At 36.9% G+C, this 23,377-nt stretch overlaps 1 protein-coding gene across 1 annotated transcript in view; it reads right to left on the reverse strand.

Annotated features, from left to right (window-relative positions):
- AVL9 (AVL9 cell migration associated) overlaps positions 1-23,377 on the reverse strand; it is a 72,264-nt gene that overhangs the window by 23,642 nt on the left and 25,245 nt on the right. Inside the window, exons 2-8 of the mRNA XM_004463298.3 lie at positions 20,829-20,949; positions 19,427-19,512; positions 14,791-14,862; positions 8,638-8,727; positions 7,197-7,263; positions 5,921-5,961; positions 4,682-4,720 (exon numbers count right to left, since the gene is read on the reverse strand). Coding sequence (XP_004463355.1) covers positions 4,682-4,720; positions 5,921-5,961; positions 7,197-7,263; positions 8,638-8,727; positions 14,791-14,862; positions 19,427-19,512; positions 20,829-20,949 — 516 coding nt within the window. The remainder of the gene's footprint in view (positions 1-4,681; positions 4,721-5,920; positions 5,962-7,196; positions 7,264-8,637; positions 8,728-14,790; positions 14,863-19,426; positions 19,513-20,828; positions 20,950-23,377) is intronic.

Genomic DNA, 23,377 nt, shown 5'->3' on the forward strand with positions numbered 1-23,377 from the left:
TAATGTGATACTAGCCAGAAGAAAATAAAGAGATAAATCCAAATTATGGGACATCCTATAACACAGCCTGGATTTAATAAGCAAACAAACAAAAACCCAATGACATGAAAAACAAAACAAAAAACAAAGACAAAAGAAAAAAAAAAAGGAAAAAGGAGGGAAAACAACATGATTTAGAGAGGTGGAAGAACTGTGAAAATAGATGAAAAGAGACTAGAGAGACCCAAAACACAATGCATGAGTCTTGACTGGATCCCAAATTAAAAATAACAACCATCTTATAAAGGACACTATTATGAATGGACTGTACATTAGTACCATTTATTGTGTCAATGTTAAATTTCTTAAATGTGAAAATTATATTTTGGTTATATAGGAATATATCTCTATTCTTAAGAAACACACCCTAAAATATTTAGGGGCAAAATATTATGATATCTTCAAGTTACTTTCAAATTATGACGATTCAGGGGAAAGATCAATATATATAAAGCAAAATAATGCAAAAGTGATGAAATGTTAACAACTGGTGAATACAGATGAAGGGTGTGAAGATGGTCATTACCATATACTATCAAATTTCCTGTATACTTTTCAAAATAAAATTTGAGAAAAAAATTAAGTTAGAACCAGGATTTAGTCACATATTATACTAACAGTAGCTAATATTAAATGAGTTAAAAAGCAAACAAAAATTTGCTTTGGTGACTTAAAAAAAAACCAGAAGTCATATTATAAGAGAAATCACATAGGACTTTATTATCTCTTCTGTGATTTAGAATAAATAGAAGCTCTAACAAATTCAGAAAGACCCAAGATCAAGGTATAAATTTTAAAGCAAACATATACAAATAAAATCAGTTCTATAAGTTAATGTGATATATTCCATATTTAATTAAATGTATGCACATCAAATTATGCCACCTCTTGGTATAAATTGTAGTGGTAAAAGAAAAAAATGACTAACTGATGAATCATGGTTGCCTTATTCTTTCTAGTTTACCCTGGCTGGTCATGTGCAAAGGCCTACCTACCCACACCCTGGGACACTCAATGCTCTATGAAGGAGAACCACTTATAATCATCTGTGCTCTCCTCACACGTCTTATTTAAGGAGGGGTCTGTAGGTACAGAGAAACCAAGTGTTATATTAAAGGGAGTCTTTTTTTTTAATTAAAGAATTAATTTTTATATCAATGTTACAAGTTATTCAGTTAACACAATATAATAACAATAACAATACATCTGCTTTGGTCAGCCATTACACTGAGTCCTTATTTTATCAAATCAATATAACCGTATACCTCTGATATGCCACATTAAAGTTCACTGGATCATAAATACCACTACATGTTGTTAGACTAAGTATAATTTTGCAAAACTTTGTTTCAGATACAAGTACTCCAGGTTACAAGGTATGCTCTAGGTTACAAGGTAAATATTTTTATTATGGGTTGCAATCAAAAAGTATATGTTGAGGGAAGCGGACCTGGCTCAACTGATAAGAGCATCCACCTGCCATATGGAAGGTCCAGGGTCTTCTGACCCATGTGGAGAGCTGACCCACACACAGAGTTGCCATGCACAAGGAGCGCCATGCCATGCAGGGGCACACCCATGCATAAGGAGTGCACCCTGCAAGGAGAGCCACCTCATGTGAAAAAAGTGCAGCCCGCCCAGGAGTGGCGCTGCACACAGAGGGAGCTGACGCGTCAAGATGACGCAACAAAAAGAGTTGGAGTTCCCCAGTTCTGCCAAGGGTGCAAGTGGACACAAAAGAACACACAGCAAGTGGACACAGAGAACAGACAATGGGGGGGGGGAGGTGGAACGGAAGAGAAATAAATAGTCTTAAAAAAAAAAGTACATGTTGGGAAGCGGATATGGATCAAGTGATTGGACACCTGCCTACCACATGGGAGGTCCCTGGTTCGGCTCCTGGTGCCTCCTAAAGATGACAGCAAGCTAGTGCAACAGGCAGGTGCAGTGAGCTGACACAAGAAGAAAAACTGAGTGACACAGTAAAGCAGGGAGCGGAGGTGGCTCAAGCAATTAGGTGCCTTCCTCCTACATCAGAGGTCCTGGGTTTGGTTCCTGATGCCTCCTAAAGAAATAAGGAAAATGAACAGACACACCAAGAGCAAACAACAAGGGGGTTGGGAGAAAGAAATAAATCTTTTTAAAAAGGTATATGTTGCATTACTAAAATTTTTAAAATTTATATTTTTTCTGTTCAAAGGAAAACTGTCATTGCAGAAAACCAGACTAAGAAAAAGTATACTATTATTACTATATTTTAAATTTATTTACTCCCCCCACTTGTGGCTTGCTTGCTGTCTGCTCTGTGTCCATTCGCTGCATGTTCTTCTGTGTCGGCTTGTCTCCCTTTGCTGTGTCATCTTGCTGTGCCAGTTTTCCATGGGCACTGGCCATCAGCTCTCCATGAGCGTGGGCCAGCTTGCCTTCACAAGGAGGTCCTGGGAAGTGAACCCAGGGTCTCCCATGTGGTAAATAGGAGCCCAGTTGATTGAGCCACAGCCGCTTCCCAAAAAGTATATTATTTTTAAAAATATCACCTCTAGGGGAGCAGATGCAGCTCAAATTGTTGAGTGCCTGCTTCCCAAATGGGAGGTCCTGGGTTCAGTTCCCAGTGCCTCCTAAAAACAAACAAAAAAAAACCAACAACAAGGAAACAAATGGAAAAAAAAAAACAAAAAAAAACCAACTCAGGGGAGCCAGTGTGGCTCAGTGGCTGAGCACTGGTTTTCCATATACAAGGTCCCAGATTCAATCCCTGGCCCAGTGCCTCAAAAAAAAAAATCACCTATACTCTCACCAAATTATGTTGATGTCTTTCTTCCTTGTCTCTTTTCAAAGAATATTTAATTAATTATTTAATTTATAAAATGGATCACAGGCTTGATATGAACCATTTCCCCCCCTTCACATGCCTTGAAACATCTTAACATCAACAAAAAAATTCTCAGGAATCATTTTTAGTGGCTGGAATTATATGCAACATACAAAAATAAATCAACTTGGGAAGCAAATGTGGCTCAAGTGATTGCGCTCCAGTCTACCACATGGGAGGTCTGAGGTTCGGTTCCCAGTGCCTCCTAAAGAAGACAACAGTGAGTTGGCATGATGGGCATACACAATAAGCTGACACAACAAGACGATGCAACAAGAGACACAAGAGGAAAAACATAATGAGAGACACAACAAAGCATACAGCAGAGGTTCCTGGTGCCTCCTGAAGAAGACAAGCAAGACAGCTCAGTGAGCTGACATGAAAGGCAGATGCGGCAAACTGATGCAACAAGAGACACAAGAAGAAAACCATGAGAGACGCAACAAAAGCATGGAATGGAGGTGGCTTAAATGATTAGGCACTTCCCTCCCACATCAGAGATCCCGGGTTCAGTCCCTGGTGCCTCCTAAAGAAACAAAAAGGAAGATGAACAGATACACCAAGTGAAAACAATGAGGGGGTAGGGCTAAATAAATAAATCTTAAAAAAAAAAAGAAAAAAAGAAAAAAGAATCAACTTAGCTATTTACTAACAATTCCTAATTATAAAAACTGATGACAAGATGATCTCTCTTCAGTTGACCTTGGTGTCCAACTCAGATTAATTCTAGAAAAGAAATCACTAAGAGGAAAATTACTGAGTCAAAGGATAAATATTTTTAAAGTAATGAACTTAGAGGACTTTATGAGTGGTTGAATCTCCAGTCCATTTCACCTCTACTCCACTATGGTACATAAAATTGACCCCAGATCTAGTGATGGGTCCTAATTAGTCCAAACCAGAGGTCAGCACAGTAAATACAGTAAATAGTAAATACTTTTAGCTTTGCAGTCCTTAGGGTCTTTGTCACAACTACTCAACTCTGCCATTATAGTGTGAAATCAGCCTTAGACAATACATAAACTAATGGGTGTAACTGTGATCCCATAAAATGTTATTTATAGAACTAGGTGGTGGGCTAGATTTAGCTCTTGGGCCTAGTTTGTAGACAGCTGGTCTAAACCAATCATGACAATCCCATAAACTAGAGACTGGTTTTGGAACCCAAGTTTAAGCCAATCAGTGCTAGCATTTCTTTGGCAACAATCATTGGTTCAGGAGTGGGCACATGGCCTAACAGTCCTAAACTAACTGAAGAGAAGACTTCTTATTAAATGGTTTGGGAGAAAGGTACTATCTGTGCCACCAGATATGACTGAGGAAGAAGCATGCAGCCCAATTACTTCTGGCAGCTTTCCTATACTACAAAGAAAACCAGCCTTAGGATAAAGTTAGCATTGTGTACCGTAAATGCAAAGAGATGGGAAAAAAACCTATGTACTTAATTATACCACTGAACCATTGAATCAACCAACCCCAAAGTCTGAGGTGAGCTAATACATTTCCTTATTTTATTCAGTTTACGTTGGGTTTATTGTTCCTGCTGTCAAAATCATCTTGACAATTGCATATACTGCCAAACTGCCTCCAGAAAAACTACAAATTTATACTTACATGGCAGTGAACAAGAGTATGTGTTTCGACTCACCATAATCTGATAGGCAAAAAATGTCAATTTAGATTTAATCATTAGTTTCAATCTTGGGTAATAGTTAAACGTCAATAAACGTTAAAATATTCCCTCCTTCCTTTCATCTCTTCAAATCTCACCTTTTTCTCAAGAAGAATCAGTTTAAATAGGATTAAGACCTGCAGAAAGAAAAAAATAAAATGTTTTATTAATATAAAAAACCCAACACTTATTCATTTGCCTTCTCCCTTTCTTAAATACAATATTTCCCATCTCAAACATGTATCATTAAATACTACTAAATAATTATAATGTATTAAAATACATTGAAAGTATGAATTTACACTGAGAAATCAAATATTAACTCTGTCATCTAACAAATATGAGAAGCACTTAACTTGCTTCCTATAATTGTGTTTTTTGGAAGGAGTGGTGTCATCTTGCTTTTATTTGCAAGCTTTTTTTTTTTTTAAGATTTTAAAAATTTATTTCTCTCCCCTCCCCCCGCCAGTTGTCTGCTCTCTGTGTCTATTCGCTGTGTGTTCTTCTGTGTCTGATTATATTCTTGTCAGCGGCACCAGGAATCTGTGTCTCTTTTTGTTGTGTCATCTTACTGTGTCAGCTCTCCGTGTGTGTGGTGCCTCTCCTGGGCAGGCTGCACTTTTTCGCACTGGGTGGCTCTCCTTACGGGGCACACTCCTTGAGTGTAGGGTTCCACTACACGGGGGACACCCCTGCGTGGCAGGGCACTCCTTGCGGACATCAGCACTGCGCATGGGCCAGCTCCACACGGGTCAAGGAGGCCCTGGGTTTGAACCCTGGACCTCCCTTGTGGTAGGTGGACCCTCTATCCATTGAACTAAATCCGCTTCCCCCGCAAGCTTCTTATAAGGTAGCAATGGGATGTCAAGTATGCTCACATATCAAGTCCTCAATAAATGTTTGTTAAAAGAATGATCAATGTGTGTATATACTAGTCAACATATGCATTTTTAATAAAGATCAGAAGGCATATGTAAAGATACTTTATTGGAAAATGTTCCACTCTCAGGTCAACATATAAAATATCCTGCAACATTAAAACATGTTTCTATCTACTCTAATCTCATATCTGAAATGATAAAGACAATGGAAAAAACTTTCCTACCTGCAAAGAAATAAACAAGAGTATAGTTTTGGAAATTGCCATAATATAAGCAGTATCATCAATACTTTCAGCTTTGTATAGTAATGAGACTGAGCACTGTCTCAGAAGAACTAAAACATAGTTATGCCATAATCTGCATTTGACCAGAATGCACATGGAATGTGCCCAGTTAAATGAATCCAACAAGAACAGTATCTCTCACTTTAGCACACCATAAATGAAAGTATCATACCTTGTGTCGAAAATGAAGGACAAGATCTCGAGGAGACAGACCTATAATGTTAAGAAAAACAACTAATCTGTGAATATGATCTGTTTTATTTGAAGGAAGTTTTTTTACCCTTTAAAGGAAAGGAAGGTAAAAATAAAAGGGAGGAATATCCAAATATTTATGTAATATTTGATTAAAAGTAAATATGTTCAGAATTTGTCAAATTACTGAACATTCTAACAGTGCTGTCAAATAGAACTTTCTGTAATGATGGAAATGTTCCATATCCACACTGTCCACTTGAAATAAGGCAAACGCAACTGAAAGTGAATTTTTATTCATTTCAATTTAAATGTAAATAGTCACATGCAGCTGGATAGTGGCTACTGTTTTTGACAGTGCAGATCTAACATCTTCCCTCCCATTCCACAAACATATTACAAATTATACAATGAGAAACTGTAGAGCTTACACTATACTATGGTGGCGGGGGGAGAGGCAATCATTGAAATCTGGTTTTTCAGTCACTGTGCTCCATATTCTATAACATTATTTCTGAATCACATTCTTCCCTAATTAGCTCTGACTCAAACATCATAAGACAAGAGAAAAAAAGTATTCTCAGAAGAGGAGTTTTGTAACTAACTTACATTATACACAAGACTACAGTAGTAAATTACCACAATTGGGCTGCTTCATGCTGAAATAGAAATTGAGTAGGAATTGAGTAAGTATAAGTCATATGTGATTAAAACTACTTTTTTTATATATATCATGAGATGGATATTTCATGCATGCCCATTGAGTACCTAGGACACCTAATGGATATTCTGGATTGGGAGGATAATATAAATTCCAGAAATTTCCCAACCTGAAAAATCTTAGAACAGAGGAGAGGCAAGCAGATCTCTCCTGCTTTCCCACTGTTCTGACAGAGAATTTAGCTGGTCAGCATTAATATAAGGAAAACAAGAAACTTCTATTACTATTCTAAAAAGCAGAAATTCACTTTGTACAATATTAGTTGCAAATATTGTTACAAATAGTACAAGTATGTTATGGTAACATTTGTCAATATGAACCCTAGCTAAAAAGATATTTTAGGAAAAGTCTTCAATAGCTTGAGTTTAATCAAGGTGCAAAACGTATGTTTCAAAGTTTTTAGTGGCAAAAACAGCAAACACTGACTTTAGACCCCATATATACATGCAATTCTGATAATGAAGTTTTATATGCAACTCACTTTGCAAAGCAAAGGGAAATTAGGGTGTCAGAAAGGTATAAAAAAGTCACTTACCAAGGTATACTTGGGATCCTTCTAATGAAGTTCCTCCCAAGGAGCTATTCATATGTTCATAAAGCTCCTATAAATATAGATTAAATTTAGAAATTCTTAATAATATCTTAGATCAGGGGTTCTTAACCTTTTTGGTTCCATGGACCCCTTTGCCAGACAGGTGAAAACAATGGACCCCTTACTAAGTCCACACTATACAGGGTATTATTTAATAAATATATCACACCTGCACAAACACGTCCCCATAACGATAATGTTTTTTTCTGAATTTCAATTCAAGCTCATGGAACCCCTGGTTAAGAAATCCTGTTTTAGATACTGAATTAGAAATATGGTATTCAGGAAAAAAAAAAACACTGGTTACTTAAAATTGAGGCAGTTTTTTTTTTTGGCCAGGCCTTAAATTTGGAAACAATCAACATCTCTCTGTTACCAGTTTCTAGCACTCAGTCCTTCCACTCCAGACATGAGCAGTATTAGAAGAGATGGGGGCAGGAAGTGTAAAAAGCTACCTAGACTACTCCTTTCCATCTATATTTTAGAGCTTGCATTCACATGGTGGTATGGACTCCTACCTTCTCGAAAAACACCTAAATATCCTTTTCTCACTAGATCAAGAACAGAATACAGGAAAGAGCCATGTTCTGTATATTCATGGAAGCCTTGAGAAAAACACGCTACCCATCTTCAATGCAAGAGTCACATGGTGTCTCTGGTTTTGTTATGGGAACTGGGAACAAGAGCTTGATATAGAAACATACTGTGCAGTTTATTAATAAGATAAGCAAATCTATAGAAGCAATACCATACCAATAGGGCTATTATCCATTAGGAGGAACATTTATGTTGGCTATAATCATTTTTGGTATTATTTCCTAGTAAAAGAGCTTGGTTAAATTTATTTATTTTTTTGGTGTTTTGCATTCATTTTATTATATTTTAAGTGAAGACACTGGTTTCATTTCTAATTTATTTTTATAGGCATGACCTTCTGAGCTGAACTTTTAACTAGATAAATTCCAAATAAAGCTGATTAATCCAAGCAACACATCTTCATTTCAAAATTTTACTGTACTATTCCCATAAACATGCTCTTGTCAGACTATGTCTGTTTTAATCACTTTAGGATTAATATAATAAAGTCATCTTTTAAAAATATTTTTTAAAATTAATTTATTTTTAATGTTACATTAAAAAATATGAGGTCCTCATATACCCCCCCATCCCCCTCACCCCACTCTTCCCATAAGCTTGGTTAAATTTAATAAGTATGAACTGTATTTCCTGGGCAGACCCTTGACTCTTCAATGTTTTAATGTAAATGCATTTTCAAAGCAGAATGCCTTGCTTAAGCATTAGCCTTCACAATAATACTGACAGGATTTACTTGATTAATGAATCTGTCTTCAGCCAAACACATATAAAAAGAGTATAAAATTACCTTCAGAATAGAAATTTGGGAAAAATCCTTCTCTTCAAAATATGCATGTGTAATGAGTTGAAGTTTTGCTTGAAGTAATCCATATAGAGGCTTAAAGGAAATAAATGGAAAATTACCATTAGGTTGATAATAGGTAAGCAAAACAAAACAAAAACCCAGAAAAAAGTTAACTTTTTTAATTTGAAGAGAAATGAGAGAAAAAAGTTAACGGTCAACTTGAGTGCCCTGTTATTTCTACATCACAGCTAAAAGCTGTGAAGTCACCTGTTCTAGGTCTCTGACTGTAGGTGAAAAATACTGACATTATAGTACAGCGGTTAAGAGTGTGGGTGCAGATATCCTAGGCCTGGCTCTATCACAGCTGCATGAATTCTGGAAACAACCTATCTACACCTGTTTTCTGAACTGAAAATGGGTATATTAAAAGACAATTATCTTATGTGGTTGTCTTAAGGATTAAATAACAAGTAAAAAGCACTTAGTAGGGTATTGAGTGCATACAAAGCTTCTAGCATTAGCTATTATTATGATGAGATTTAAAACCTATTCTAATTCTGCAAAGTGTTCTCCCAAGTTGTGACTACATTTAATTATCTGTACAGCAGCCCATTTTTAGTTCTAGTTGAAGATTCACGATTAAATTTAAGTTCATTTCCCATTTAGTCCTCTTGGGAGACTTAGTAACAAGTAGTCTGTGTCCTTTAGCATGATATTCTTTTGTATATTTCAACAAGGTCATTCCTTAATTCTTACTTCTCCCATCTGAAACTCTCTTCTACCAATCTAATCTCAATCTCCCCTTTTTTTTCTTTTGAGGTGGGGGGATGGGGATTGAACTTGGAACCTCGTATATGGGAAGCCAGCGCTCAACCACCGAGCCACATCAGCTCCTTTTTTCATTTGTTTTGCCCTTTTTTTTTTTTTTTTTAAGTAGGCACCAGGAACCTCCCATACAGGAAACAGGTACGCAACTGCTTGAGCCACATCCACTCCCTCAATCCCTTTATTTTTAATGTTTTTTTTCCCCAGATGTTTTCTGATTTCAATATCCTTTTTAGGAATGTACAGACCAACAATTTACATATACTTTAACTAGTTAAAATGAGTAATTCTGGAATGCCCTGCCCACTAATAAACCTCTTAATACATAATTATTACCACCTATGCATTAAAATCACCTATATATATAGAGAGAGACTACAAGGCAATATATATAGCCAGGCCTTTTGGGGTGAGCTAAGCTTCCCCATGCCCTTTGTTTGTTTTAGAGACAGATAAAACAATTTTCATCTCAATTTTATCATTGCTAGTTACATATCTATTGAAAGTTATTCTCTGAGAGATATTTTTACTTGTAAGAAGAGAACCATAATACTTATATCTCAATGTTATTATGAAAATTAAAATAATTATATTACAAAAAGCTTCTGGTTCAAATTAAAACCTGATACATAGGTACTTAACAAATGATATCTATTATTATTATTACTGAACTTTGAGGAAGTTCAGGAAGTCTCTTAACATGTTGCATTTGCTTTATTTTATACTCCTATGCTTTGATCATCTGGCCCGGAATAAAAAAGTAATTCACTGATGTGTATCTTTCAGGCTACCCTTCTAGGAATGGTGTACAGAAACCAGATTAGTAACTACCAATTTTCCCTTATTGGTGTCTTTATAATCACTCTTTTTCTAGGAGACTATTTTTTTTTTTTTTTAAGATTAATTTTTATTTCTCTCCCCTTCTCCCCCTCAGTTGTCTGTCCATTTGCTGTGTGTTCTTTCTCCGCTTCTGTTGTTGTCATTGGCACAGAAACCTGTGTTTCTTTTTGCTGTGTCATCTTGCTGCGTCAGCTCTTTGTGTGTGCAGTGCCATTTTGGGCAGGCAGGTGGTTCTCCTTTCCAGGCGCACTCCTTGCATGTGGGGCTCCCCTACGCGGGGGACATTCTTCCGTGGCATGGCACTCCTTGTGCGCATTAGCACTGCGCATGGCCAGCTCCACACGGGTCAAGGAGGCCCGGGGCTTGAACCGCGGACCTCCCATGTGGTAGACGGATGCCCTAACCACTGGGCCAAGTCCGCTTCCCAAGGAGACTATTCTTACCCTATATTTAAAATTACTTGCTTAGAAGAAATATTCTGATTTTTAAAATCCTATTAAGGCCCACAGTATTAAATTATTATCCAGGTGTGTTGTGTTTTGTTAGCTAGAAAAAGCCGCCAAAAATAAATCCTGGGAAGTGGATTTGGCTCAACTGATAGAGCTTCCGTCTACCATATGGGAGGTTCGGGGTTCAAATCCAAGGCCTCCTGACCCATGTGGTGAGCTGGCTGACACACATAAGGAGTGTTGTACTACGCAGAGGTGTCCCCCACGTAGGGGAGCCCATGCACAAGGAGCACGCCCTGCAAGGAGAGCCAACCCATACATAAAAAAAAGCAGAGCCTGCCCAAGAGCAGCGCTGCACACACAGAGAGCTGATGCAGCAAGATGATGCAACAAAAAGAGACATAGATTCCCGGTGTCACTGACAAGAATCCAAGCGTACACAGAAGAACACACAGCGAATGGACAGAGAGTAGACAAGGGTGGAGGGGAAGGGGAGAAAAATAAATAAAATAAATATTTTTTTAAAAATCCTATTTCACAAAACTTAACTTATTCTAAGCAAACCATATTTAAACTGCCTTTGGATGTAAGAAACTGGACAACTTCAGAAGGAACAATTAAACGAAGTCTACATATGTTTGGCAACTAGGCTAATGAAATATAACAATTTTTTTCCCAAGGTTGTTTTGCAAAGTGATAATAACTATATATATGCATATATATGTATACACACACACATATATAAATATATTACTAATCTTCCTGGCTTAGAAATTTAGAATAGAAGAGTACATGTGTAGGAGTAGCTAGTAGTCTGAATCCACTACTGAATCTAGTAATTTCAGAAGATTGAATGCTACCCCGAAGCCTCTACTTCTTGCTCTTGAATAATAGGAAGCGTACAGAAAAGCTGATAAGGCACTGTCATACTATGGTAGAGAAGTGGTTGAGACAGATGGAAAGAAGAGAAAGAGAGGCTCCTCTCAACAAAAGGAGGAACCTTTACATTCTTGCATGTAAATATAGGAACACAGGCTACCCAGGAAAGAAACTGAATTCTACTCAGGGTATATACTTTATAAAATTTTATATAGAAGAATTAATTCTCTATTAATGCCTCTCTCTCTCCACATACTCACACACATTATAAAATCATTTTGTGGCATGTCTCTACACAGATTTTTAAATTTTACTTCACACTAAAATAAGGCCTTAAACAATGAAGTTAGGTCCTAAACTGTAGAACGCAGTTTCTGAATTTAGACTGTGATTGTCAGAAATATATTCCTTCTCTAAAGTATGGAGGATGTCATGTTAGATCTTTGTTCCAATATTCTAAATAGCATCATTCTGATTTAAAAGAGTTAATTTTCTAATTTCTTCAAAATATCTGATTCTCCAGAAAATAATTTTTCTATGAAAGCTGGGATTAACGTTTTCACAAAATGAAATGCTTTAAATTAGATAGTCAATGATGATAAACCCTCAAAATGACCCCTTCACTTTTCTCCTCAAGTAGGTACTAGCTCTTTGTGAACAAAGAATCTAATGTGAAAGTCACTTTTTGGATCACTAGACTGGAAAAAAAAGCACTAAATGTAGGAATAATCAGCTTCAAAAAGACAGCCAAATTGATTATAGAAAGCTGAGCAAAGAAAAAAAGACCAAGAATACCATTTTAAAATATCACATATACACATACTCCTGTATAAGGAGTGATAAGGATGATACACATCCTTATCATGACTTCACATTTTAAAAACTCAGTATGTTTAATTTAAAAAATCTATATTATACTTTTTTGTAGAAGATATGAATTTTTAAGTAAATATGGTAAATTCTAAAAGATAAGGAAAAGACTCTCATCCAGAATCATTCTTTAATTAATTTCAGTGTTTTTTGTTTGCTTTTTTCCTGATCATGGTACTCAGAGTAACCCTTGATACAGAACACACAGACAGGTAAAATTTCATTTGTTATACATATTAGTCATTTAACATCAAGGTGGCAAGTAACTGCACAGAAAACTTTTGCATTCAACCTTTAGGGCAGTAGTTCTTAATTTTGCTAAAATCTTAATTTTGCTCTAAAATCTAGTGAAAACTATTGACCCAAATTCTACGTTAAAAATCACATATGTCAGGCAGATCATGGACCTGCTGAAGCCAATCAATTGATTTCTTTGATCTTTCAGGAGTTCCATGGGTTCCAGGTTAACTTCTGCTTTAGCTTACCTGCAGTAACGTTTGCATACAGTATTCATATATATCTAAGACAATTAGTATGATACAGATCTGGATTTTTTCCCACAAAGGGGATTTGGGAAACTATTTTACATGTAGAATTTGGCATCTGATGTTACTGATAAGAATGTTATTATTCCATTAGTAATAAACCTGGAACATCATAAATAATGGAAAAAGCTATGAAGAACAATGTGTTATATATTTTCTTTTTAAAAATAAAGCTAAGGGAAGCAGATGTGTCTCAAGTAACTGGGCTCCTGCCTACTACTTGGGAGGTCTGTGGTCCTGGTGCCTCCTAAAGAAGATGGCAAGCTGACACAAGATGACACAGTAAGAGACACAAGAGGAAAAACATAATGAGAAATACAACGAAGTAGGGTGCAGAGGTCCCTGGTGCCTCCTAAAGAGGAGGAGCAGGATGGCAAGCTGACATGACAAGATGATGCAACAAGAGACACAAGAGGAAAACCATAACAAGATACATAATAAAGCAGGGAATGGAGGTAGCTTCAGTGATTAGGTGCCTCCCTCCCACATCAGAGATCCTGGGTTTCAGTTCCCAGTGACTCCAAAAGAAACAAAGAAGATGAACAGACATAGCAAGTGCAAACAACAAGCAGGTGGGGAAAGATAAAGAAAATAAATCTTAAAAAATGAAATAGTTAAAATTATACATTTGTATCTAAACAATGTGTATGTAGAAGAAACAATTTTGAAGTACTGTGTTATAATACAATTTCATTATGTCATTTCTTTTCTTCAAATGTTTTAAATTTTTAAAAAGGAGGGCTAGCAGAGTAGATGTGGCTCAGCAGTTGAGGCTCTGCTTTGCACAATCCCTGGTACACCTCAAAAAAAAGGCAAGGCTAAAATTTTTCACTGCAGTGAATTATACCAAGTCTTACCAAAAGTTTTTAGATATCAATTTATATCACTAAGTTAACCAAGTTTGAACATGAATAGCTATATTAATAAAATTGGGGTAATCATGAAATCTTTAAGTTTAGTAATATCCATAGTCTTGGAAACAAAACAAAAATGGATAAATAAAATACATTATATTATATATCTCCTTTTGATCAACTGTAAAACTCCTTCCAAAATAACTTTTACGTCTTCCTCTTCCTTAGTCTTGAGTAGAGGTATAAATGAAAGTAAAACTGTTAAAAGGCAAATAGAGGAGTCTCAAGAGCATAAATAATGAATTATTGATTTTCCCTGATTAATTTTAATATATTCCTTTCATAAATTTTTTTTCTTCTTTTTTTAAAAGATTTATTTATTTATTTATTTCTCTCCCCTTCCTCCCCCACCCTCCCCCCGCCCCGGTTGTCTATTCTCTGTGTCTATTTGCTGTGTCTTCTCCTTTGTCCGCTTCTGTTGTTGTCAGCTGCTTGGGAATCTGTGTTTCTTTTTGTTGCGTCATCTTGTTGTGTCAGCTCTCCATGTGTGCAGCGCCATTCTTAGGCAGGCTGCACTTTTCTTTTCGTGCTGGGCAGCTCTCCTTATGGGGCGTACTCCTTGCGCATGGGGCTCCCCTATGTGGGGGACACCCCTGTGTGGCAGGGCACTCCTTGTGCGCATCAGCACTGCACATGGGCCAGCTCCACACGGGTCAAGGAGGCCCGGGGTTTGAACCGCAGACCTCCCATGTGGTAGACGGATGTCCTATCCACTGGGCCAAGTCCACTTCCCTCATAAATTTCTTATTCTAATAATGCCTTATCCTCAAATAAAAATCTGCCAGTTTCTTTAAATGTTTGATTAACACATTAACTAGTTACTTAGTTGCTTACCAGCTTGCTTAAAACACAGACACTTTTCTGAACAGTCTCTCTGGTGATATCTGCTTGTCTTACTTTCAATGCCTGTCATAAACAAATAGTCATTATTAGAACTATTTCACAGAAATATTTAAAAATTCCTATTTTTCAACACACAAAAAAGGGCATTTTAATTTTAAAAATTCCTTGAATATAGTTATTTAAATTCAAAAAGTACTTACTGAGAACCTTAGAAAATGTGTTGAATGAATATTAGCAGTCTGGGCACTATGCGCTAGGCACTGACAATATAAGAGTGAAGAGATAATCACTATAGTCTGATGGCGAATACTTCATGTGTAAGTCACCACACCCACAATGTTAAATCAACAGCTCTTGCTTCTGTTTTAAAATAAGCAACCCTTTCAGAGATAGTGATCAAGCAACTTTAAGAGAGGACAAAAACAGTTTAGTTGCTGTGGAAGGCTGTTTGGCAGTTCTTCAGAAAGTTAAATATGGAGTTACCATAGGACTAAGCAATCCCACTTCTAGATATATATCCAAAAAATTGAAAGCAGAGACTCATAAAGATTTTTGCTCACCAAAGTTCATAGTGGCATTATTCACAATTGTCAAAATATGGAAGCAACCAAAGTGTTTTAGTCAGCCAAAGGGTGCTGATGAAAATACCAGAAGCTTGTTGGCTTTTATAAAGGTTATTTATTTGGTATAGGAGCTTACAGATACCAGCCATAAGGCATAGGTTACTTCCCTCACCAGAGTCTACTTCCACGTGTTGGAGCAAGATGGCTGCCAACATCTGCAAGGGTTCAGGCTTCCTGGGTTCCTCTCTTCCCAGGTCTTGCTTCTCTCTGGGCTCAGGTCCTCTGTTTTCTCCACAAGGTCAGCTGTAGACTATGAGGCTCTCTAGGGTTTGCCTCTCTCCACAAGGTCAGCTATAGACTATCAGGTGAATGGCTCCATCTCCCAGGGTTCTGCCATGTCTAAGGAGCCACCTCTAATTCTCTGTGTTCTTCTCCTGCTCAGGTCCTCTCTTCCCAGGGCTTGCTTCTCTTTCCTCTGTGTGCTCACTTCCTGAAGCTCCAACTCAACACTCCAGCATCAAACTCCAAATCAAAACTCCAACATCAAAATCTCCAAGTCTGTCCTTTGCCATGTCTTTTTATCTGTGAGTCCCCACCCACCAAGGGGTAGGGATTCAACACACTACTGACGTGGCCCAATCAAAGCCCTAATCATAATTTAATCATGCCCAGGTACAGGCCAGTTTACAAACATAATCCAATATCTATTTTCAGAATCCATAACTATATCAAACTGCTATACCAAGTATCCATCAACCAATGAGTGGATAAATAAAATATGGCATATACACACAATGAGATATTATTTAACTGCAAAAAGGAATGAAGGTCTGATATATGCAAAACATGAATGAACCTTGAGGGCATTAGTTGAGTGAAATAAGCCAGACACAAAGGACAAATATCGTATTATCTCACTGATACAAAACAATTAAAATATGAAAATTCATAGTCAGAAACTAGAATATAGGATACCAGAATCTGGGATAGGGATAGGGAATGAAGGCGAGGGAGGTTAATAGTTAAATTGTACAGTTTCTATTTTGGGTGATGAAACGTTTTGGTAATGGATGGTGGTGATGGTAACCCAACATTGTAAATGTAATAACAGCAGTGAACCGTAAAATGGCAAATTATATATGGTACTAGAATTAAAAACAAAACCAAAATAGGACTGTACAACACAGTGGGCCTTAACGTAAACCATGGACTACACAGTTAGTAGTATAATCATAAAAATGTTCTTTCATCAATTGTAACAAATGTATCACACTAATGCAAGGTGTTAATAATATGGCAGTGTATGGGAACTTTATGTTTTATGTATTATTTTTCTGTAAACATACAATTTCTCTAATTAAAAATATAAAAATTAAACAAACAAAAAACCCTAAAAGGCTTGTTTCTCCAGAGATGGAAGGATTAATGGTCAGCACCTTTGTTAAGCTGTTTGATCTGTCCTGCTTGGAGTCTATCCTAGAAGACTAGTATTTGTAGTCCAGCTCTGAAGATGTGTTTCTGAGTATGATCAGGTGAGATTTCTACAGTTCACTGTTAATACAAACAAATCTTTATTTGCTCAACTTCAAGTAAGACTGTGGGAGAAGTAGGAGCAACTGCTTCTCCTCTAGTGCACTGCCTGAGAAATTAAAAAAAAAAAAAAGAAAAAGGTGATCTCCTCACTCTAATCAATGACCACAATCACCCTAAGAAGCCCAAAGACCACAGTGTATTTCCATTTTCCTGACAAAGAAATCCCTGTCTTATTTCCTTTCCCCTAGATTCCAGAAGATCTAGTTTTTGGTGGCAAATCCTTTTGTTAAGTCTTCAGGGAAACCCAATTATAGACTACGTCCAAAAGCTTGAATAACTCGGGTTCCTATTCCAATTTTTCTATGGCTCAAAAATAAAAAACAAAAGCTTCCAAAGCACTCTTGCTCCTCTACAATCTAAAAACAAAAAAACAAACAAACAAAAACAACTCTCAAAAATTAGGCTGCTTCCTGATTCACAGTGAAGGAATAATCCAAAATGGTGTTACGGTATAAAATATCCCATTAAAAAAAAAATCAATTTTCTGCTTAGATATACATTACTAATCCCTTTGCAGCACAAGGCTCTTTATGAGTCCAATGAAAGCTATAGACCTTTTTCCAGAGCAATGAATATACATATTTTCACAAAGAATCAAAACTGGGTGAAAAAGTTATAGATACCTTGAAGCCTATCCATGGGTGTCAGTTAAGAACCTGCCTCTACATTGCTACCTATACCAATTTTAGAGCTGACATCTCTCTTGAATTTGTTCTGAGGACCAAGGGGTCTCAGCGTCTTCAAATGACTGATGAATGGTCAGTAAGTCATGAGTAGAACTGTTCTCAATTTTTCTACCTAACTTAACTGGATTCATCCATTAGGCCCTATCTTTGTTTTAAGGGACTAGGTTCCTATGATTTCTGGATTATCTTCTGGTTCTCAGATGAAGCTAAAAACTTGGAGAAATGGGCAAACCTAATATACTCTGGAGTGGGTCAGACCTTAGGGGTGGGGGAGATAGTATGAAATGCTGTTGAAAGGCTTTGCAGAGCCTAACAGTTGTTCATTAAAACAGCTATGAAGGGTAAGACAGCTTGGGAGAAACAGTTTTATTAATGCTTACATGACCTATATGGGACAGGAGGTAGTAAAAGGAACAAATTTCCAAGAAAAGCAGAACCTCAGTTCATGTCACTATATGTGTAAGGATAACGTATATGAAGGACTCAAATGTGGAAAGCTACCAGGCTCTTATTCTCAATTTTCTTTTATATTCAACTTTGGATTCACTTATTCATTCTACATTTACTGGGTTATCCAGTGTTTCAGGTCCTGTGCTTGCAGGTTATTTCATAATAGTTAACTACTGTGTGTATGATGGAATTTACATCTGCAGTTTACTTTCAGTTGGTTCATACATACACAGCAAATTAACAACTGTTGAATCTAGGTGGTATGTATACAGTTGTTCATTATAATTCTTTTAATTTGGAATTTTTATTATAAAAAGTCAGAAGGAAAATAAAGATTTGCTAAGTTAATTATTTACCTGAGGAAGCTTTTTAAACTTTTAACTGCCCAGGCTCTACTCTCAGAGATTCAAATATAGTAAGTTGAAGGAGAGGTCAGGAGTGTGTGTGTGTGTATTTAAACATCTGCAGGAAATTCTGGATAAAAACATTGTTTTTGACCATTGGTTCTCAATTTTGGATATAACAAAATCGCCTAGGGAGCTTTTTAAAAAATGCCCTGAGGTCCAGAACATTAAATCAGAATTTCTGGGATTAAAATCCAATCATCCCAATTTTTTTTAAAGCTCTCCAGGTAATTTCAATGTGTAGCTGAGGTTGAAAACCACAGTTTTTGGGGATCAAAGACCTCATGAGAAGAAAGATTTTTATTCATAGATTATTGCCACAAGATAGATTTTTACTCATAGATTATCTCCACCAGAAAAAAACAGTTCAGAAGGAAATGAAAGGTGAGGTTAACCATGTTGGTTTATTTGCATTAGAGCTATTATAGAAAGTTAGGCATTAAGCTGGCAGACAGTTTGATAATTATCAAACTCTCAGTTATAAATAATTAAGATAATATAGGAGTAGTTGGAAGCCACTGTAAGTATATTCCACTACTTTTAAAGGGATGTTAAAAAAAAAATACAACATACATTACCCTTTCCATTTTTCTAAGTTATATACCAAACACTAGAAATAGAAATTTCAAGGACAACATGAAATTTAAATACAGAAGTTTGAAGACAATTGGATAATTTAGGTATCTAAAAGCAATATGCAACATTTTATGATACACATACAATTATAGTCACTTATCATCAACTTATAAAAATATTTGTGTGAATAGTTTGGCAATATTGGAAAAACAGCTACAAAATGTTTATAAAAATTTAAAGCAGTATCACAGGCACCACATGAAAAATAATGACTGTATTTCTTAAGTTTTATATTTTAAGTGGCCAACACTAATAGAGGATTTTTGAGTTTTCTCATAGTCTAAAACTATCATACCTTGGCTTCAATTTGTCGATAGCAAGAGATACCGTATACTGTGGCTCCATTTCCATTTCTGGGTGGCAAGTGAAAAAATACAGTATCTAAGAGATACACAGAAAAATGTAAGTACCAAGGTGAATTACTCTTATAATAAATCATGAAATTTAAAGTTATCATAGTAGAGTCTTTAAAAGAAAAGTGAAAATGTAACATGTAAAACTTCCAGCATCATAATCACAGGATTCTGAGAGAATTCTTCTCTTCACCTTACAATGTACACTCACCACAAAACAAAAACAAAACAAAACCAAGGAGGTTGAATTTAACAGGTCAAACAGACTACAATCACTTATCCCAGAAATATTTTATCTATAGAGAACAACTACAGATTAAATGTAGAGAATCATAAAAGCTAAACACTTGAATAACTCCAAGAAATTCTTGGGTCACTTGGGGAAATCTGAACATAGATCAGATAATGGATGGCATTGTGGAATTACTGCTAAACCTTTTAGCTGTGATAATAGTATTGGAAGTTATCCTGGCGATGACTGTACTCAGGAGATTCATGCTGAAGTATTCAGAGGTGAAGTGTTATGATGTTTGCAACTCACTTTCAAATAGTACAAACTACACACACACACAGACACAAACACAAAGAAAGCAAATTTGTAGGATACTTATACTTTGCTTTCAATTTCTCTGTATTTTGAAAACTTTCATAATAAAAATTGGGGGGAAAAGGTTTGTGAGGTTAAAACACTAAATTTTATGTTATAATGCAAGGTAACATTTAATTCATTTCGTAAGACCATTACTAAATATTAGGAAAACAGGTAAACAACCCAAGTTCAATATGTTGCTTTAGTATAGCCCCTCATACCACAATAAAGAACAGTCCTTCATTAACTCAGGCAAGTACTCATGGAGGGTGTTAGGAGACTAACTTCACAGGATTGTTTTCTTTGAACACTGTGAGGGCAGTGACTCGGGGGGAAGAAACAATCCCATCTGTCTCCGGGTGGGCATTGGAGTACTAACCTAGTTTGTAGCCACAGCCCTGACCAATCTTCATTTGGTGCAGGTAGGCCATTTAGTTTGCCTCTGAGAAGTCACAAGTACAAATAAAGGAAATGCTATGAATAGCAGATGTCCTGTTCTGGTTAGTCACTTAACTTGAGCCAGGGCTCCTGGCAGAAGAGTGGCCAAAGTTCACCATCATTACCAATAAAAACCTGGCACTCCTCTGGAGGTCCTCTAATGCAAGACCAGCCATCTCCAAACCACCATTTAAATATTTCATAAACAGTCACAATAGGCCAAAAGCCTTTCATTTACCAAAGTAACTGGAATCTAAGATGTCTTGGCAATTTTTTTTAATGACACCTACTTATTGCTCCACTGTGTTTTTACATACCTTCCTGGTAGTTATGAGCACCATCTGGTAAGGCAAGGAAGGGCAAATATTTCCATTCTTCAGGTAAAGTGTGGCTGTCGTGTCCATCTCTTGGAATCAGGGGCGGGTAAGAAAATTCAACCTAAAATGGTAAGGAATGTTAGCTAGAAGGTTGTTATTCAAAGGGAGCATTGAGAATAATTTATCCTGCCAGGCAGAAACACCTTTAATCTATGAATGACAAAAGTAGGGATAAGTCACACTTCTTTATACCATTAGGCATTACCAGCAAAACTATAGCATAGAAGAGGAAAAAGATAAAGGGAGTAAATGAAGGAAAACTTTGATTTCAGGGGTGTTAAACTTATGAGTGGTGGAACTGGAGTGTCTGAAATGGAGATCTAGATTTGAGTTGTTACCAAATAGATGGTAATTGAAGCTATGGGGTCCTAAGCAAAATAAATATCCTATTGAATGAGTAGGAGAAGTCCAATAAAGGAAACTGAAAAGTGCAGCCAAGATCAATTTTTATAGCTTTCAGCGTAAGGGTTTGACAGGGTTCTGTTGGAGGGAGGGGACATTAACCAACAGTTCAGGTGATTTTTTTCCCCCCAAGTATGATAACTGATCATAGAAAGTTCTATGAAGTCTATTATTCTATCTTGTAGAAATAAAATTTTTACTCTGTGTTTCCGGTTTCTAGCATCCCCCAGATTTATTAGCTTTTTCTCAAAGTTTCCATTTTGTTATTTCAATGACACTTTTGAAGGGGAAGGCAGAAATAAATGTGTGGTGCTTGGGTCACCATCTTGTCTGAGAAATTATAGGTGACTTGTTTTGTTTTACTTTCAAAGTGCCCCTAAAAGTTGTTTGCATCTACATCAGTAATAGATATATTGAAATTGGAACAACATACCAATAAGAATCACTTTCAGATGGCATAGTTAATGTGGGAAGATACAATGGCTCATCTCACATCTAAATGAAATCACACTGCCACTTGAGTCATAAGGGAGCAAACTGTAAAGGGCTTTAAAAGTTATTACTTTTAAAACAGGTGATCCATGTTTAAAATTGAAAAAGATATGAAAGTTTTAAAACACTCCCTTCACTCTTAAAACCCACCACCCCAGCAACCCAGTAGTTTCCCCACCCCCAACTCCAGAAGCAATCAATGTTTTTAAATTTGAAAGGACTTTTAAAAGTTTGGATTATGGAGTAAAATCTTTATTTCAGAGTTCAGTTACTTAAGATCAATTAACTGAAGGCTGAATATAAAAATCCCAAATCATATTTCACAGTTATTGGTATCCTCTCTATAATCCATTATACAGGTTTTATTCCAATTTGCCTTGTGGAATAATTCTTAAAAGTGTGAGGGAAAGCAAAATGTGACAAAAAGAGGTAATGGAAACATTTATAAATTCAAAGCTAAAGCTATACAACTGGTGGTATTGTTTCTAAAAATAGAAATTCCCAATTAAAAGTTCCCAATTTAACACCAAAAAAAAATTAGAAACAAGGTAATAAATTAACATATTTTACTGTACTCAACACCAGATTAAAGTCCAGTATGTAATATTTATTGTAAGACTGGGAAACGGATGTGGTTCAACCAACTGGGCTCCTGTCTACCATATAGGAGGGCCAGGGTTCGATGCCCAGGGCTTCCTGGTGAAGGCACGCAGGCCCATGTGGAGTGCCGGCCCACGCAGAGCGCCAGCCCATGAGGGAATGCAGCCCCACGCAGGAGAGCTGCCCAGGATGGGAATGCCACTCCACGCAGGAATGCCGGTCAATACGGAGAGCTGGAGCAGCAAGATGATGCAACAAGAGACACAGAGGAGAGAAAATAAGAAGACGTAGCAGGTTAGGGGAGCTGAGGTGGCGCAAGAGAGTAATCACCTCTCTTTCACTCCGAAAGGTCCCAGGATTGGTTTCCAGAGCCACCTAATGAGAATACAAGCAGACATAGAACACACAGTGAATGGACACAGAGAGCAGACATACAGAGGGGAGTGGGGGGAGAAATAAATAAAAAATTGATCTAAAAAAAAAATTTACTGTAAGAAGTTTCTATTACAAAAGATGCTTTTGAAAACCATTGAATTTTAATGTATAGATTTTAAAGATTCCCCCAGATGGCTCCCTTGTCTGTTTTTTTTTTTTTTTTAAAGATTTATTTATTTTATTTAATTAATTTCCCCCCCTCCCCTGGTTGTCTGTTCTTGGTGTCTATTTGCTGCATCTTGTTTCTTTGTCTGCTTTTGTTTCTTTGTCCGCTTCTGTTGTCGTCAGCAGCACAGGAAGTGTGGGTGGCGCCATTCCTGGGCAGGCTGCACTTTCTTTTCACGCTGGGCGGCTTTCCTCATGGGCGCACTCCTTGCGCGTGGGGCTGCCCCACGCAGGGGACACCCTTGCGTGGCACGGCACTCCTTGCGCGCATCAGCACTGCGCACGGGTCAAGGAGGCCCGGGGTTTGAACCGCGGACCTCCCATATGGTAGACGGACGCCCTAACCACTGGGCCAAAGTCCGTTTCCCTGTTTTGTTTTTTTTTTTTTACTCATT

The sequence above is a fragment of the Dasypus novemcinctus genome, chromosome 5 (assembly GCF_030445035.2).
Source record: "Dasypus novemcinctus isolate mDasNov1 chromosome 5, mDasNov1.1.hap2, whole genome shotgun sequence".
Taxonomy (NCBI): domain Eukaryota; kingdom Metazoa; phylum Chordata; class Mammalia; order Cingulata; family Dasypodidae; genus Dasypus; species Dasypus novemcinctus.